Source organism: Cyprinodon tularosa, unplaced genomic scaffold (assembly GCF_016077235.1).
Source record: "Cyprinodon tularosa strain WSP-4 unplaced genomic scaffold, ASM1607723v1 ctg206, whole genome shotgun sequence".
Lineage (NCBI taxonomy): Eukaryota > Metazoa > Chordata > Actinopteri > Cyprinodontiformes > Cyprinodontidae > Cyprinodon > Cyprinodon tularosa.
Window position 1 is genome coordinate 1,380,851 of NW_024038764.1, and position 17,719 is coordinate 1,398,569.

General features: G+C 38.1%; 2 protein-coding genes across 5 annotated transcripts in view; one reads left to right on the forward strand and one right to left on the reverse strand.

The window, feature by feature from the left end:
* tshr (thyroid stimulating hormone receptor) overlaps positions 1–10,792 on the reverse strand; it is a 34,240-nt gene extending 23,448 nt beyond the window's left edge. For both annotated transcript variants that reach the window (XM_038285062.1, XM_038285061.1), the window contains exons 1-3: positions 10,460–10,792; positions 3,717–3,788; positions 1,079–1,153 (exon numbers count right to left, since the gene is read on the reverse strand). In XM_038285062.1, coding sequence (XP_038140990.1) covers positions 1,079–1,153; positions 3,717–3,788; positions 10,460–10,686 — 374 coding nt within the window. In that variant the 5' untranslated portion in view covers positions 10,687–10,792. The remainder of the gene's footprint in view (positions 1–1,078; positions 1,154–3,716; positions 3,789–10,459) is intronic.
* Positions 10,793–12,690: 1,898 nt separating this feature from the next.
* LOC119783500 (centrosomal protein of 128 kDa-like) overlaps positions 12,691–17,719 on the forward strand; it is a 73,789-nt gene continuing 68,760 nt past the window's right edge. For all 3 annotated transcript variants that reach the window (XM_038285058.1, XM_038285059.1, XM_038285060.1), the window contains exons 1-6: positions 12,691–13,391; positions 13,552–13,638; positions 15,047–15,173; positions 15,278–15,396; positions 15,676–15,767; positions 17,162–17,234. In XM_038285058.1, the coding sequence (XP_038140986.1) occupies positions 13,227–13,391; positions 13,552–13,638; positions 15,047–15,173; positions 15,278–15,396; positions 15,676–15,767; positions 17,162–17,234 (663 nt within the window). In that variant the 5' untranslated portion in view covers positions 12,691–13,226. The remainder of the gene's footprint in view (positions 13,392–13,551; positions 13,639–15,046; positions 15,174–15,277; positions 15,397–15,675; positions 15,768–17,161; positions 17,235–17,719) is intronic.

A 17,719-nucleotide genomic window follows, 5' to 3' on the forward strand; every position in this document is an offset into this window, starting at 1 on the left:
CCAATACTCTTGTTGGCTTTGCCAATATAATAAAAATTGTGTGCATAATAATATTCTAATAGTGTCGATTAAATATAATTCATTCACGACAAACAGAATTTTTTATTGTGTGTGTTTTTCATCGTACTGTAATTTGTTTTTTTTTTTAAGCTGAGATGCACACAAGGAAAATAATCAACTTTTACATTATTCTAAAGTCAGTAACTCATAAAATTAAGATAGATAACAGCATGTTAAAAAATGCCAAAACCTCCAAGTTCTCCTCCCCAGCTCCAGTCCTTGATCCACAGCTGCTGTCTGCCTTTAGCAGCCAGCAGGAAGTAGAACATTCATTTTTGTCTGGCTGAGAGAAACCTGAGAGAGGTGCCATCATCTGAGGTATGGCACGACTTTGTACCAATCAGTGGCAAATAGGCCCCGAAGATCCAAAACACACCCTGAGAACACAGATATAGCCCTCAGCTGGCTGTTTAAATGACTGCTTCTTTCTGTGATGTTGAGCTCTGGAATTTAGTAGCTTTAAAAGAGGGACAAGGGTAATTAAGCTGAAAGCATCAGGCAAATGGGGATTCAGGTAATCCCATATTCATTTCTGTGGGCGCACTCATAGTTGCACTCCCTATTGACAAAGACCATTTTATGAAATGGTCTTGCTTGTAACAGGGAGTCAAACTGGAAAATGATTGATTCAGAAAGAAAATGGAGCCATAAATCGATTACAAAGACACCAGATACTAGCTGCTGTTTACATTCTCTTTCCTAACATGCTATTAGTAAAAGCAGGGATAGCATTTCATTAAAAACATTGAGTTTTTTTTTTTTTTACCTGACAGACATTAAACCCTACCAAAGTTTTTTAAGCTCCATAAATTTGTAAAAACCAATCTGTGCCTCCTTGATGGGAAGGAGCAATTTGAGTAAAAGGGAGGAACAGACTCCTAATGCGTCAGCTACAGTTTTTCATTAACCACATGCAATCTCTGGAATTAATCCTTCTTTTTTTCTCCACAGAGCAAATTAAACAGTTTCATCAATACGGATCAAAAAGGAGGACTTCCCTTTTCCTTTAGCTACTTACATGTGGGTGATTTTCCTCAGGTTGTAAAACGAGTGCCTTTCCAGCCGCTGCAGCTTCTTATCCACATTTATGTAACTGAAAGACAGAAATAAAGCTTAAACCAAATCCATCATATAGCCTGCTTTCCTTTATGTAATATCTCATAAAAATGTTGAGACACTGCTTAATCTTTTCATTTGACTTCTTACAACCCCAAGATGAATACGAATTTTGCTATAATGTTATGTTATTGATTAGTGCATAATTATGAAGCGTAAAGAAAATGACAAAATGCTTTTTATTATTTGCTATTATCATATACCTTATTTTCCGGATTATAAGTTTTAGTTTTCTTTTCATAATTTGACCGGGGGGTGCGACTCATACTATGGTGCGACATATGTGTGAAATTATTAACACATTATTATATCATTTCACATGTTTTTTTACACTAACAGGGCGCTCTAGGCCTGTATAGATAATTCAAAAAAAAAAAAAATCATATTCTACAAATTACAAGCTGCAAGTATAAAAATATCCAGCTGAAAATGGTAATTGAGTCGCAGAGAGAAAGTTTGGAGTTAGCGGAGTTGTTTAAAAGTAACACACAGGATGAGGATTTCATTGGATTTAGTAGTTTGGAGTGATACGGATGGTTTGATAAACTTGTTAGCAAGTTATTTATGCTATAGTTATCTGAATAACTCTTAAGTTAGTGTTGCACCGATACCGATACCAGTATCGGACGGGGCCCCGATCCAGCACCAAAATGGTGGTATCGGTATCAGCGAGTACCAACAAATAAGGCACCGATACCATTTTGAGAGCCAAAAGTTTATTCAACTATTGTCACCCATTCCAGGTAGGCTATTAAAAGTTCTACTGGATTCACTTTGTATTAGTCTTTTTCCTGCTCCACAAAGGTAGGCAGCAGCTTGACAAAGCCATGATGCCAATTATTTTACATCCAAGTAGTATGCAGTTCTTCATATACGTATACACACACACACACATCAATTTCAAACAGATGGTATCAGTAGGGTATTGGCCGATACTGCACAGCCAGGTATCAGGTATCTGTATTGGGGCCAAAAAAAGGCACACTAGTTTATGTGTCATGTAACGTTAGCACAATTATTCACCCTGTTGTTGCTTCAATTCTATTTTTATTTTAAATTCTTTCAAGCCTTTCAAGATGACATGTCTGTTCTTGGTGTTGGATTTTATCAAATAAATTTCACCCAAAAATGCAACTTTTGTCCAGTGCGACTTATATACTGTATGTCTTTTCCTTCTGCATTTTATTGGCAGTGCAACTTGTACTCCGGAGCGACTTATAATCCAGAAAATACAGTACAATAAGATTATCCTTGACTTAGCTCCATTTGTCCATCAATCTACTTCACACAGCTTCCTTATTGTTTCTGAAAAGAAGCATTTCTGCAGCATGATGCTGCCATCACCGTGTTCAGGGGAATAGCCAGTTTTCATTTAGTGTTCCATCTCTCAGGGCTTTGTTTGTAGGGCTAAAAGTTCAATGTTTTTGTCCTCTGACAGTAGTCCACATGACTTCCAGCAGTTATTTATCCATCCATCCATCCATCCATCCATCCATCCATCCATCCATCCATCCATCCATCCATCCATCCATCCATCCATCCATCCATCCATCCATCCATCCATCCATCCATCCATCCATCCATCCATCCATTATCTGACACGCTTGTCCCGAGTGCAGTTATTTATATTACTTCCATAGCATATGGCTATATAACTTATACTTATAACGTAACCACTAGTTGTCCTTTAAGACTCTCCCACCTGATTTTATGAATATCTGCTCTTCATCTGATTGATCTCTTAGCTGCTTATTCCTTTCATGGTAGTTTGGGAGGAGCACCATGATATTGTGAGAAATACTTTACAGGTTTGACTAGATGCTCAGGAGCCTAAATCTTGGGAAATTTCATCTACGATGCTATTTGTTTTTTCATGGTTTCCTGCAACCCTATCAGGCCTTCATGGAGCACAGAAAAGGCGCTACATGAAAATACATGCACACTTATCTGTCTCTAAATTTGTAGAAAGATTGAGAAAAAAGTGTTTTTCTTTCTTCTACTTCACAACCATCCATTATAACGTAATATCTCATTAAGCTTATTTGAGTTTATTGATGTTTTTCATTCATTTAGTTCCTTTTTATAAAATTTTCCTTTGTTTCTAATGAAATATATTTACTTTATGACAATATATGTAAACCTCTGCTATGTGTACTTGAGGCTCACAGAAAACCTTTCATCCAAGTCCATCTCCACTCATGCAGGACTTGGACATGGACTAAGCAGATGAAGAGCAAGACTCAAGCGCACTCAAATGTCACATTTTACTTTAACAGATAGACTCCACCCCTACTGGGACTCTAGCATTCTACTGGAGTAACTAGTGAACTTCAAAACCTGCTGCTGAACTGCAAAAAGCCCTTCCACATGTCATTAGAGTTTAGCAACTATACCAAGAAAGACAATATACGATGGATGGGTAGAGGGACAAAGGGTAAAACAGTTGTATAAGTTAAGTTGAAGGAAAAGAGAGACATTTGTGCAAAAGAATAGATGGGTAAATATGAATGTATAAGCCAGAAATAAAAATAAGCTCTTACATTCCTGAGATGTTTACCATGCTGGCAAACGCATTCGCCGGAATGGATGAAAGTTTGGTTTCAGAGAGCGACCTGGAAAAACAAAAAACACAATGATGCTTCTTTCACTTTCTGGGTTGGTGATTGGCCTTCTCTGTGAGAGCATCAAACACATGAAACACTGTTCCCACAGAACTCAGGAACATCGAATCACTGAGAAAACTTCTCTTTATCAGAAAAAGTGGCTCCTGGATAATCGAACATGCAGACATAATTCACATTAATCTATTTTATTAACATTTTACTAATTAACTGTATACTCCATCTTTTTCATATATATAAAAAATAGTATGTATCCGTATTTTTCTACAATATGATTTAAGTAACAAGTGTTGCTAATGGACTTTACTTTTCACTAACTGTTAATTTAAACATGTCTTTTATGTACTGTATGTTGTGTTTATGTCTTGTCCTTCATGCTTTTACATTAACCTGCATGAGGTAGCAGATGAAAATTAGCCTATATGGCTAAATCTGGAATATTTATATTGAACCTTTTTGTGAACATGTCAATCAATATGAATTGTCCCAATTTAAATAAAGGAATAAGAAAAGAAGGTAGCCAGTACATCGTAGATCCCTTTCAGAGATCGATATCATAGAAAAGTTAAATTCAGTTCAGTTTATTCATATACTGCCAATTCACAACCTATCATTTAAAGGCACTTTACATAGATAGTTCAACTAGATCATACAGTCACATTGGTTCAAAGTTTTCTATCTAAGGAAAATCAGCTGATTGCATCTACTCATTGATTTGAAAGCAATCCCTCACACCAAGCATGCTTGTTGCGACAGTGGAGAGGAAAAACTCCCTTTTAACAGGAAAAAAACGTCCAGCAGAACCAGGCTCAGTGTGAGCAGCCATCTGCTGAGGCCGACCTAATGTAAATACATCATGCCCCTCTTTATGTAAGTCATGGTACATTCTCATTGATACATTTTCATACTTCTCTTTATCTTCAAGGATCTTTTTTTTAGCTGCTATTAGTGCTCCAATATGCTTTCTGTCTTATCTTAGGATTTTTATGTCCTTTATTTATTTTTTTATCTTTCACATTTTAACAACTTCCATGTATTTTAATTTTCAGTGTCTTTGTGTCCTACATAATTCCAAAGGAAAATAGATTAAAATATATATATATAGTGGTAAAAAAAAATCTGTATATACATGGTATTTCATGTAATCTTAGACGATATTTTTCCCTTTGGTAGTCTTAGGAATCTTAATAACTGTGTTAAAGGAAATTAGGGTTGTAGCCACATGTGAAGCTGTCGTGTTGAATTCCAGCTAAACAGGAGACGCAGACGTGATTAAGTCCATTCCTTCCTTTCTCAACTATAAGCATTATATAGAATATACTGCTTTTGAAAAAAAAAAAAGAACAATAAACAGTTAGCCAAAGCAAAGCTTGTTTTTATGTTCCTTTAGTTTGTCAGGGAAACAATGAACTAATTCAGAGACTGAGCTCTGGACTATAGGTCTAAATCGGACCCATCTGGGTGGACCCAGTGCCGTTTGGTGGTGGACAGAGGGGGAACCCTGGCCCTCCTGTGCGCACTTTGACAAACTCAAACAAACAGAGGGACACAGAGCAGATCCTGGCACCAAACACCTTAGCTGGAAACAGCACGTCTTTTCCCCTGCGAGAATAAAGAGAAGACTGTCTAACCCACCATCTGGGTTTAAAGAAGAAACTACCACCTCAGGAAAAAAAAAGGTTGGTTGTTGTTGCTTTATTTGATTGAAGGAGGAGCTGTTTACAAGGAGATTTGTCCCTTTTAATCTCAACTATAAACTATGCAGTTAAGAGAGCATGAATTACATATCATATGTAAAACCTGCGCTTTTCTGAAAGATTTAACCTCCTCTCAGTTGGAAAGCGTCTTTCATAAAGTCCCTCGTATCTTACCAATGATGGTTTGATATGATATGCAAGATGTTTGCCTAATTAAATGTTTATTTTCACTTATTAATAGGAATATTTTTTCTGCACTGACATAAGGCACATACACTTATGTCACTGATATCAGCCGGTACTGGAAAACTAGAGACATGAAATGCAGGTCAACACCAGAACTGGGCAATTAATTGTATTTTTAATACAACTGAAATTTAACAAAATGTCATTTTAAGATTGTAGAGGTATGTAAGACATTACATTTCTCTCTCCAGCCCTTTAGGGGACAGTAATACATAGCTAGTGTACAAATCCATGCATGCAAGTCAAAGTAAGCTCTTTTCACACAAGGGTAACTCTGAACAAGCAAGCTTTCAAATTCATGGAAAAATGAAATCTTGGAGAACACATCTACAAGCTGCAGTTAGTGAAAAAAAATCGAAATAAAATCACAATTGCAATACAGGTTGAAAAAACATGCAATTTTGACTTGGCGAAATCAGTCGACTTTTAGAGACCAGACCGAATGTTGTATTATAAATTTCAGGAAGAGCATTAAATCATCATCGAAGTTTATATATTGATTTATCAAATTTACACTTAAGTCATAAAACTCCCAGGTCTCTCAGAGACTGAAGTTGTCCACCTTTCTAAGTCTTTTCCCCTCCTAATCATTCTTGAATGGAGGTCGGCGGGTGTTTGAGAAATGTGCTGTAAAAGGTAAATATTGTACCTGAATGCATCGCCCAGACTCAGAGAGGTGTCATGCCATGCAGACCTTGAGCGTGTTTTGCTTTGCTTTCCACATTTCTGACTCCTACTGACACATGGAGTAACCTTCACACATAAATGCACCTGTACACACACACAGCGGTCTCATAGGAGAAAAAAAAACTGATCTCTGTTCTTGACTTTACATTTGGTTAAAATAAATAACTTTTTTTTTGGCTAAAATATATTTTACTTTACAGCAGCAGATTTTTCTGTTTCTTTTTCTGAAACTCTGTTTTTTTTTTCCTTTATTAATCATGATTACAAGTGTTATAATATTACAAAAAAGGTAAATAAAATTGGTACGAATTTGTTAAATATAATTTTTATGTCCTACTGCAATTGAAGTCGAAGCTCAAATCCAGGAAAAAAAGACACACTTCAGTTCCAAACCGTTTCGGTTAGCTATATGACTTCAAGGGACATCATCTTTGATTGTTCAATTTGAAAAAAAAAAAAAAAATACTAATTTAAAACATGCTATGAAGGCATAGCTTAAAGAGAAAGCCAAGATTCATAACAGCTTACTTGGTATCAGATTTTTTTTTCAGAATAACCAGAATTGTTCATTTTAAAGTATTTTTTGCAACTGTGTAATAAGAAAAAATATCAAGTACTTAAGCAGTTAATGGATTGTTACTGTTCCTTCAATAGAATAGTTGGTTAATAATACAATTAGTTAACTGTTGCTTTGTCTCTAATGCTGGACTCTCTAAAAAGGAATCCCTTATCATTTGAGCTTTCTTTAGCCAGATGCTTTGTTATACTGCTATATTTTCATACTCTGTTTATACTCTTTGTTTAGTGATAGCCTTAACAGTAAAAAAAATGGGTGTTAAAAAAAATCCAGAGTCAACTTATTTTACTATACATAAAGTACTAACCACTATACTGAGTGTAAATACGCTCAAATGTTGGAGTTAATAGTTAATGAAAAAAACAGCCACGCAGTGTATCTTTTACTCTATATAGTGTTGATTATGTCATGATTCTGCCCTTTCTGGACTTTTTGGTTCTGTTTAAGTTTTCTTTTTGAGTTTTCAGCTACACTTTGATTTGTGTCATTGAAGTTGTTTTCTATTTAAGCAGTTTTGTATTTTTTGAGTTAGTAGCAGCTGCCCCCTTGTGTCAGTCTCCTTTCCCCTAGCTCCCTTCTAGTTACTTCTATCCACACCTGCTCCCGATCTGCTGATTTGCCCATGTTGTTCCATATATAAACATCTTGGGCAGTTCCTCAGTGCTGGATTGTCTTCATTCCTTCGTTTCTTTCACCCCCACTGTTTTTTAACTATAGTTAAAAACTCTAGTTTTTGGTTACTAGGTTCTAGATTATGGCTTCTTGTTTTTTGTTCTTCATTAAATGTCTGCAAGATACAAGTATCCACTAATCCTGACAGATTACTCCTCAGTCTCAGAGAGGTCTTCTTGATTTTGACACTTAAATGAATAAATTTAGCTAACACTGGCTATAATGTAAACCTTACACTAATTTGGAGTTGGACCTAATGTTAACTCAAAGGGAGTTATATTAAACTCTGTAGGTGTTAAAGTAACACTTTTTTTTTTACTGTAAAACATTTACAGATAAGCTCACAGACAGAGAAAGCCAGTACAGAAATATAAACTCACAACCAATGGACATGGCCTGATGAGGTCAGAAGGGGTCACATTTTCCTCAGTTAGAACTCAAAGTTCCCAATGCATCATTTGCTTGAATATACTGGTCAATACGTGATCTATTTCGGGCTTATTTGGGAGATATTTTTACCCGAACGGTTTATAGTGCTTGGAGGGGATGCATTAATGTCCTTTGTCCTCCTAAGGGGTACTGGGTAAACTTTGGGCAGGAATGTGAGGAAATAAAAGTAGATACTCGGGGCCTGTGTGTCAGTGAATTGAAGCAGTGATCAGGAGCTAATATTATGTGATGGCTTCAATGCAAAGGGTTGCTGAAGGATGAAGAGGCACTGCGAGAAAATACAAGGCAGGAATGAAGATTATGACAACATAGCAGAGAACTGCTGCTGTGGTCAATAAGTCAATTATGAAATAAAATAAATCAGAGGAGCTTTTCAAAGATTAGCAAGAGATTTATGATACAAGAAAAGTTAGAATGGTTTGACATGAGTCTTATTTAGTATAAAAAATACATATTCTGTTTTTATATAAAAGTATCTTGGATAATGATACCTTACTGTTTCTTTAACATTTTTTTCATATTAAAATTACTTTTAAATATTATTTTAATGGTTTTCATGTAATTGACCAACACCAGAAGGAAGAACTGACTATGATGGTTTTCCTTTTTTAGAAGAAATAAAATATATAATCTAGACAGTGTGGTGTGCTTGCTACCATTTTGTAAAAATGAAGTCCTCTTCAAGCTTTTTGAATTCATAATAATTTAGTCATAGACTCATGTCTAAAGTGAGATCAAAAAGTGTGGTGACGGCAGTCTACCAATAAAGAAAAGGTTCTTTAAAGAAGACTTTTTGAGAAATGAAACCAGGTGAAACTAAAACTTTTTCACTTGAGGAGTTCTGGATAGAGCATATTGACAGACAAACAAGTTTTTATCTAAAATGCAAAATTTCTATATATATTTTTTTTACAATAATGGTATAACTGCTCTAAGTGGGTCGCTCTGTCAGCTAAAGGCACGTTTTAGAGTCTCTACAATCCAGTTAACCATTAATTGATTACAAAATTAGTCGACAATTATTTAAATAATCAATTAATCTCAATTAAACCAATCAATTATTTCAGCCCTAGTAGAAACCCATGGCAACTACTAGAAAAACAGAGATCTAAGGATCACAGGAGGAAGGATCGGTTGAAATGACATAAAACTGGTTTTCATGGATGGGAGGTAGAGATCTGCTGTTGAAAGAAAGCTACAAGCTGTGTGGCATTAGGATAGAAAAAAATGCAACAGAAAGTTTTTAAGTCAGATGAGTCTGACATTGAGCTTCTCTCACCCAATAATCTACTATTGCATACCACCTTAAACAGACCGTCTCCAGTATAATATGTATATTAGGATGGCTCAAAGTTAAGACCTAAATGTCACTGAGAAGCTATTGAAAGACATTGAAACTAATGTACACAGAAACCCTCCATCAACTTTGACTGAACTTTAGCAAAAAACGGGTGAAAATGTCTGCATAATAAAACTAAATGTACTACTGTAAGCTGTTTAATTCAATCCCACAAAGTTGGGTTAATTAAAACATCACACCAACAGGCAGTCAGAAATGTTTCTGCAGCCTGCCTTGGTGTTACTGGAAGTTTGCTTTTAGAAAAAAGGGAGAAGAATCGGGTGCACTGTGATTTTTCACAGTTCTCTTGTCAATAGCACTTTGGCTCTTAATTCATGCCATTTTTTCCCAGTATATTTCTCCCATATGGGGTGCTTTGCATGGAACGCTGTAGAATTTTCCGTTACCCACAAACACAACTTTATGTGTTCTGATTAGCCCCTCTTCCAACAATGATGATACCATCTGTTCAATTTCTGCAGGTAACAGGAAAAACAGCATGAGGCTGTCAATGCTTTTACAATAGAAACAATTATCTCTATCAATTTGAAGTCAGCAAAGTGTCATCTGTTGATTGGAAAGTGGGCTTTCATGTTATCTTACTGTAGAGTCTGTGTGAGAAGTGCTGAAATTAATTATTCAGTGCCATCAGTGGAGTAGAGTTAAGGCAGCACTTACCTTGAAACTTTTTTTTTTTTTTTTGAAGACCCTTAAACATTTCACAGTAAATCAAAAATAACTTAAAGTTTAGTCAGGCTTGAGCACAGCAGGAAAAAAAAAGTTGAACCTGCCTAACACTAATGGACAGAATGATACCTGAAAAGAGAATAACTGCTTAGTAAAAGACGGCCTTAAAATCCCCGCGGGTGCACTTTGATGGAATATTATAGCGTAATGGTTTTTTCCTCGGGTTTAAGAGCGCTTTTAACATTCAAAATGCATGAAAAGAGACAGCAGAATGGCTTCTACAGATGTGTTTAGTACGCCTACTTACAGTTTCTCTGTGCTTGCTGGGAACCTCGGGAGAATATCAATGTCACTGCAGCAGATTGTGTTCGCTCTCCACTCGGAGCAGTTGCCCCTGGCCGGGTGGGAGTCACCCTGCAGCCCGGCGCAGCTGATGGGGAGCCTGAGGAGCGCCAGCAGCGCGCATGTTAGCACCTGCATGCTGGGGTACAGCTGGGGGGAGCCTCCGGTGTCCGAGTTGCTCCGCAACGACATGCACGCCTGCTGAAAATTGGTGGTGGTCCTGTGGGCTCAGCGCGCCTTGCAGGGGCCCAGAAGGTTGAGGATGCTGCGGAGCGGACAGCTGCACCTCTGTGGTGGGTTTGGAGGTGGTCTTCAACTTATTAACCAGAGGGTGGACTTAGGAAGGCAGAGTTAGACCCTCCACCCCCATCCCATCCCCGTCCCCCCTCCTTCAGCGCTGCTGTCGCCAATACAGCTTTTAAATTATTTATATTTTGCGATGTTGCCTCTACTCATCCCACATATATACATTAGACTCAGTGTTTACTTCTGTGTATTGCTACCCTCTTCACTTATGTAATCTTTAAAACCTTCTTATACCAGATCCACTTTTATTTCCTGAAAAAACATATTCCCTATGCATGATTCAGCCACTACCATGTTTCTGTCAGGATTTGGTTTAGGTCTGTGGACCCAAATGCAGAGACAGGGAGGCATTTGGGTTTCTTGATTTTGAAAAATCCAAAAATAAATCCAACAAGAAAAAAGTTAAACCAACCAGAAAACATGGAGGCATCAGGGGGGGAAACTATCACGATGAGGAAGACTCAGAGATTTATTTATGGGAGACCGAAACAAAGAGAGGACTAACGAGCAGATTGGGAGCAGGTGTGAACAGAGCAGAACAGGAAAGGAGCTAGGGAAAAAGGAGAACACAAGAGGGCAGCAGAGGGCAACAAATAAAAACCTGAAAATAACCAGAAAACACAACAAAATAGGAATTAAACCACTAAAACTAGAAAACAATGAGCAAAGTAAAACTGAATACTCAAAGAAAACATAACAGAACCAAAACTATGACAGTTTCATAGAGGTGGTATCATCTGGCGCTCATCGCCTTCAGGTCTGTTGGGTGGGTGTGCATTGATTGACAAGGTTGGTGCCCTTCCTTTTTTCTATTTCAAGGTGGGTACATTTCTATCATATGTAAAGTTTATGATGCTGCTTTTGTAGTCCACCACAGCTTCAAACCTTTACAACTCCCCCGTGGTCACTATGTTGCTTTTTTCCCACATTTGTTCTACAATAAACCTCTGAGGTCTGCATGGAGCAGCAGACATTAAAATTACACAAATCTAATTAGGTGACCACAGGTGGCCCTTGTTTGTGTACTTATTTTAAAGGGTAGCATAGTAAATGGGGTAAATCTAAACAATGGCGTAACTATCAGTAAGCAGAGACTGCAGTTGCGTACGGGCCTCTTAGGGGCCCCGTCACTGACACCTGGTAGGCCCCCTTCGCAATTGTGCGAAAATTCCTCTAAAAAAACCTACCTGATTTTAAAATGACTGCCTGGACCTTATTTATACCCCAACATTATGGTGAGCCATTTAAACACGACACCAATAGCAAAGCAGACAGCGGTACTTTTAATTACTATGTTAATAACTGTGTATACTTGATTAAACGGTTGGTAAAAAAAATATGCTCATATAAAATGTTTCAATCAGCAATAAATATCCTAAAAGAACAATGTATTTGAGTATTTTATTTTTTACACCAAGACTTGGAATTATGGGTAATACAGGGTGTTATACTTCATATGGTGCCCACCCAGATAAGGTTGCTTACGGGCCTATTGTTGTGTTGTTACAACATTGAACCCAAATGCCCATATATAACCATGTGAAATAAGCACATTGTGATGGTCTGTCACATGAAAGTGCATAAAACCAGCCTACATTTTCATATCTGTAATAACAATGGGTAAAGTGTGAAAGCTTATAAATACACAATAGTATTCCTCAGATATATGGTGGTCTATAGTTCTTCAAGGTTTCATCTTTAAAATGAACTTTAAACATAAGCTAAAACTCACTACTGCTAATATAAGTTTGTATTTTTAGACGGTTTTGTTAATTTGTTGTAGAGCGGCAGCACGGGCGCTAAAGCCTCCTTTCGGACAATGTAGTCCTTTTATACCAGCTTCTTTCACAGTTCCACCGTACAGAGCCTCCATTTCCCAGAATTCCTCGGGAACGTTGCGGACCGTTGTTTTCCCAGCTCAGACGCGGCTAGTTCAAGTTGCCATAGCAGAGAGAAGCAGGCGTCTGCTGTTAGTTATCTGTGCTGCAGCAAACCTGTCCGGGCCGCCATTACAGTATAGTTATAATATTTTATTTTGTGTCATTTATTTTTGCTTAGGTGCTTTTATATAGGTTTAATTAGATGGCTAATGTTTGGTTAGCTAGGCGGCTAACGTTCCTTAGTTCCCACTTGTTGCTAACCAGCTGGAGCATCCTTCACAACAACGAGGTCTATGAGATTAAATACAGCCTCAAATGTGGAGCTGTCTCCTTATTTGGATAGTTATCTATCTTATCTGTTAATTTAAATCAAGATGTCAAATCGTCAATGTAGTTTGCCGATGCCATGTTTATGTTTTATAGAAAAAGTTGTCCTTTATGCCACCCCGCTGAGCGAATTAATACACATTAGAGCAAACAGTTAGCGGTTCTGGTTGTTGCTCCGGTTAGCTTTGCTTTCTGCTGGTTGGATTCCACTAAAAAGCCATGGACACCTCCAGCGAGTCGGACTCATACGAAAGGAGGATGCGGGGGCACAGAGGCCGGGGGCGTGAATCCCACCGCAGGTCTGTGCGGGACAGAAGCAGAGACAATGCGGGAGGAAATTTAGATCTCTCTGATAAAATCAGCACCCTGGCAAATACTTTACAGGTACTGAAGATGAAAACACCTGCACTGACTTCACCCACTTTATATTCGCATGCATTAATCTGCACCTAGCCTCAGGACAAAGCAATACGAATATATTTGCCTTAGTTTTTTTCTATTTTTAACTCTTGAAATCAACTGTCTTCTCTTGTTGATGCATCAGGACACCAGTAGAAACTTGACCAAAGTTGACAGAATGCTGGGTCAGTACAGGGAGCATGCAGATGACCAGGCAGAAGCAATGACACTGGTGAGACACTTCTCTGTGAAATCTAACTTTATTTTCTTGTTTTTATTCCTTTGGTTTTGATGGAATACAAAAATGTCATTTTGCACAACCTTGCTTTCAATGGCAACTCTTTAAAAATTCAGTGTAGTTAAGGGTCTTTGACATGATACACTTGTAACAACGTTTAACTTTGACACTGAAGGTGATTAAAAGTATCTATCTATCTATCTATCTATCTATCTATCTATCTATCTATCTATCTATCTATCTATCTATCTATCTATCTATCTATCTATCTATCTATCTGTCACACAGTACACAGCTCTTCATCTGTCTAGGTACCTACGTGCATCTGGGGCAGAAAGTTTGTAAAAAAACATTTAATGCTGAAAAAAGAGTTTATTAAAAAACAAAAAATGAAACATTAAAAATAAACATTTGTTAAAAAGAGAAACAACTTTTTAGATAACATTTTTTTCAACTTGCAGATTTTTTTATGCAAACTTCATAATTATTTTCTTGGCTTTAAATTGTCAAAAATCAGGTATTGTAGACAATGGAAACTAGGGATATCTTTAGAAGATCATCAATATTCTATGTTTATGTGATTGGTTTTGGAAAGATAACGTGCTTCACCAATAGAAACTTTTAATAAACAAAGAGAAAGTCAGAGGATAAAATGTGACCTTGACAGATTTGCACAGCATTTTAATTCCCTTGTTGGAGATTATTGTCCCTGTTGTCCTTTTTTCTGGTCATCATCCCTCTCTCTGAACTTTAGCATCCTACTGAGTAAAATCTGCCTCAGTTGTCAACTTTAAATGACCCATTTGCTCATTTAAATTATTTGAAAGCTGAATATATATAAACTTTAATAAACTTTAACAGCAGGTGTTGTTTCCTGCACTAAGTCAGGCTTAATTTGTATTAGAACGTTTCTTACAATTTGTGCAATCAAAGCCATTTCTTTGTTAGATTGTTTATCTGTATTAGTTACAGTTAGTGTTTTTTTATATATAATTTAGGCATGTTTTTCTCAAAAGGAAGGGTGTGAAGTATAAAAAGTTCCATTGTAGGGTCTTAGGGTTGTTTAGGAGAAGGAAAAAAAAAAAAGAACAATATCTGGATGCCCAAAAGGAACCTGCATCAGTGTTAGAGCCAAGCGCGTCTGAGCCCCTTGTAAAAACCATTAAGATGCAGTTGGATGCAGTTATCTCATTATTTATTCATCTCTCATCATTCAATTTCAACCCCCCCCCCTCCTCTATAATACACTATCCCATTCTCATCTGCAGTTATTTCATTTAGGATGCGTGTTCTGCCTGTTTTATTGAATCACTTCTGTTTTCGCTGTTCGCATAGCTAACTAGGGTGGTTTCTGTCTTTGTGTTCTGTCAGTAATGTGTGTTATCTTTTCTCTCTCTGTCAGCTCAGGGAAAGCTTAGAGGATTCAATCAATCAGCTGCAGACAAAGAGGCGAAGCAGAAGCAATGGGGTCCGCAGTTCCTCGGCCTCTAGCATGCACACCAGTGACCTGGAGGCGTGCTCCGGATCAGGTATAATTAATTATCCATATAGTAGAGCTGAATTCTGATTCCTTTTTTTTGTTTAGTTTTATATCTTATCAGCTGAACTGTAACTAAACTTTTTGTGCTTTCAGAGGAGCAGCGCTTCTATCCCACTTCTCCACTCAGGGATTACAGCAGCAGTCCAGGAAGGAGGAGGAGGTCTCAGTCTGCTGGCGTCCGCTTCAAGGATTCCAACTTGGCAGCAGACAAAGTAAAGAGTAACAGTCCAGCATGTGCAAGTGTCACTTATTGCTTTGTAGTGCCACCAAGCCGCCACAAGAGGGCGCACTGAGTCAGCAACATCAAGGATTGCTTTCCAGTGTTTGGATTAAACGTTTCTTCTTTGGACTTCATTCTGATTAGATACTGTCTGTATTGGAGTTTCATTCTCATATTTATAGGAAATGTGTAGTATTCTGGTAGTGATCTGTTTTGGAGCAGTGTCTCATGCTTTATATTCAGTATGGACGCCTCTGTGTCTGTCTCATAGATTCATACGGTGCACCAGACTCTGCGGGATCTGCGCTGTGACCAGCAGAGGCTGTCTGATGACCTGGATAGAGAAATCCTCAGGAGGAATAGGTATCTGCTGGTTTTACTCAACACTGCAGGTTATTCACAGCAGAATTTACTGAATGCTGCCTTTGTATCTGCAAAAACAGTGGTTGTTTTCTTTAAGCCCGACTTAGTAATTAGTGAAAGGGGAAAAAACAGGCAGGTTTAAAAAGCCTGTAAAGCATATTTACTTAGATTGTCCGCTCAAAGGTAGAGTAGGGGGGTTTGATCATCTACAGGGTTGCAGAGAACCTGGAAAACTGCAGAGATCCTTCCTTCCTTCCTTCCTTCCTTCCTTCCTTCCTTCCTTCCTTCCTTCCTTCCTTCCTTCCTTCCTTCCTTCCTTCCTTCCTTCCTTCCTTCCTTCCTTCCTTCCTTCCTAGAAATACCTTCCTTCCTTTCTTCCCTCCTTCCTTCCTTCCTTAGAAATACCTTCCTTCCTTCCTAGAAATACCTTCCTTCCTTTCTTCCCTCCTTCCTTCCTTCCTTAGAAATACCTTCCTTCCTTCCTAGAAATACCTTCCTTCCTTTCTTCCCTCCTTCCTTCCTTCCTTAGAAATACCTTCCTTCCATCCTTTCTTCCTTCCTTCCTTCCTTCCTTAGAAATATCTGCCTTCCTTCCTTCCTTCCTTAGAAATACCTTCCTTCCTTTCTTCCTTCCTTAGCAATACCTTCCTTCCTTCCTTCCCTAGAAATATCTTCCTTCCTTCCTTCCTTCCTTCCTTAGAAATATCTTCCTTCCTTCCTTCCTTCCTTCCTTCCTTCCTTCCTTCCTTCCTTCCTTCCTTCCTTCCTTCCTTCCTTCCTTCCTTCCTTCCTTCCTTCCTTCCTTCCTTCCTTCCTTCCTTCCTTCCTTCCTTCCTTCCCTAGAAATATCTGACATAAACTCAAAATTTTATTTTAACTTTAAAACAGAGACTAAATTTGACTAAAATGACCTGAATGCTCTCACCATCTGCACACCAATCACATATTTAGCCTGTTGGATGGAGTCTACGTGCCTTTAGTTTTCACACCTTGATGGAGTTGATTTTTCAGATGTTGGTCCACATGTCGACCAAACCTGCTCAAAGTTTCCCTTTAATCTTTGATTCTCACGTCTTTAAAGGTATTTTAATAAAAAAAAAGGGCTGTTTGAAATGAGAAGAGACAGAGCAGAGTCAGACAACAGCACATCGTTCCTCCAGCAGAGATTAGAACTTGACATTTTGAAGTTATTAAAATCAAATCTGTACTCCCTCATGCTGCTGACCAGAACAAATTGATCCCCCATCATATTTCAACATCCGAAGCTGTGTAATTATTTTCCTGCCGCTTCAGATTATGCCTTTACGTTCAGATTGATTGTGTCGTGAAAATGAATCTCTCTGAGCCGCTGTAGGATTTTCTCAGTCGGTTGTTTTTTTCCCCCTCTTCTGCAGGTCTGACATTGACACCAGGCGGGCGATGGAGAATCTCACAGAGCACATGACGGTTTCCCAGAGGCAGGAAACGGTGAGCTGGGCCGCAGGTTTCATCTCCAGCACTTCATTGTTGGTTTCTAGCCTTATGAATCTGAGAGGACAAACCAAAGATGGTAGAGAACATTTGGGGCTGATGCGTTAAAGCATATTTAATGCAAATAAATCTCTTTCTGAGTAGAACAAGCTTAGAGAAAACAAATCTATCGCTCTAATTTCCAAGCACATAATCAGCATCAGCGTTGTGGCGGATACGCTGCTCCAAGTGACAGCCAATATGTGCAATATTTGTTATCTCGTCTTGTCTGCAGACGTGAGGAGATAAAGGTATTAACTGTCCTTTAAAGGAGGATGTGCTGCTTCCCGATTAGATGGGGGGGGGTGGGTGTATTACATCCAGACATCATAGTTTTTTTTTTTTATCCTCCCCACCTTTCTTCACTCCCACACCTTAGTTTCCCGTCATGTCATTAATCAAGTCTCGTCGACGCTCCAGCAGCGGCGATGTTTGCTTGACCC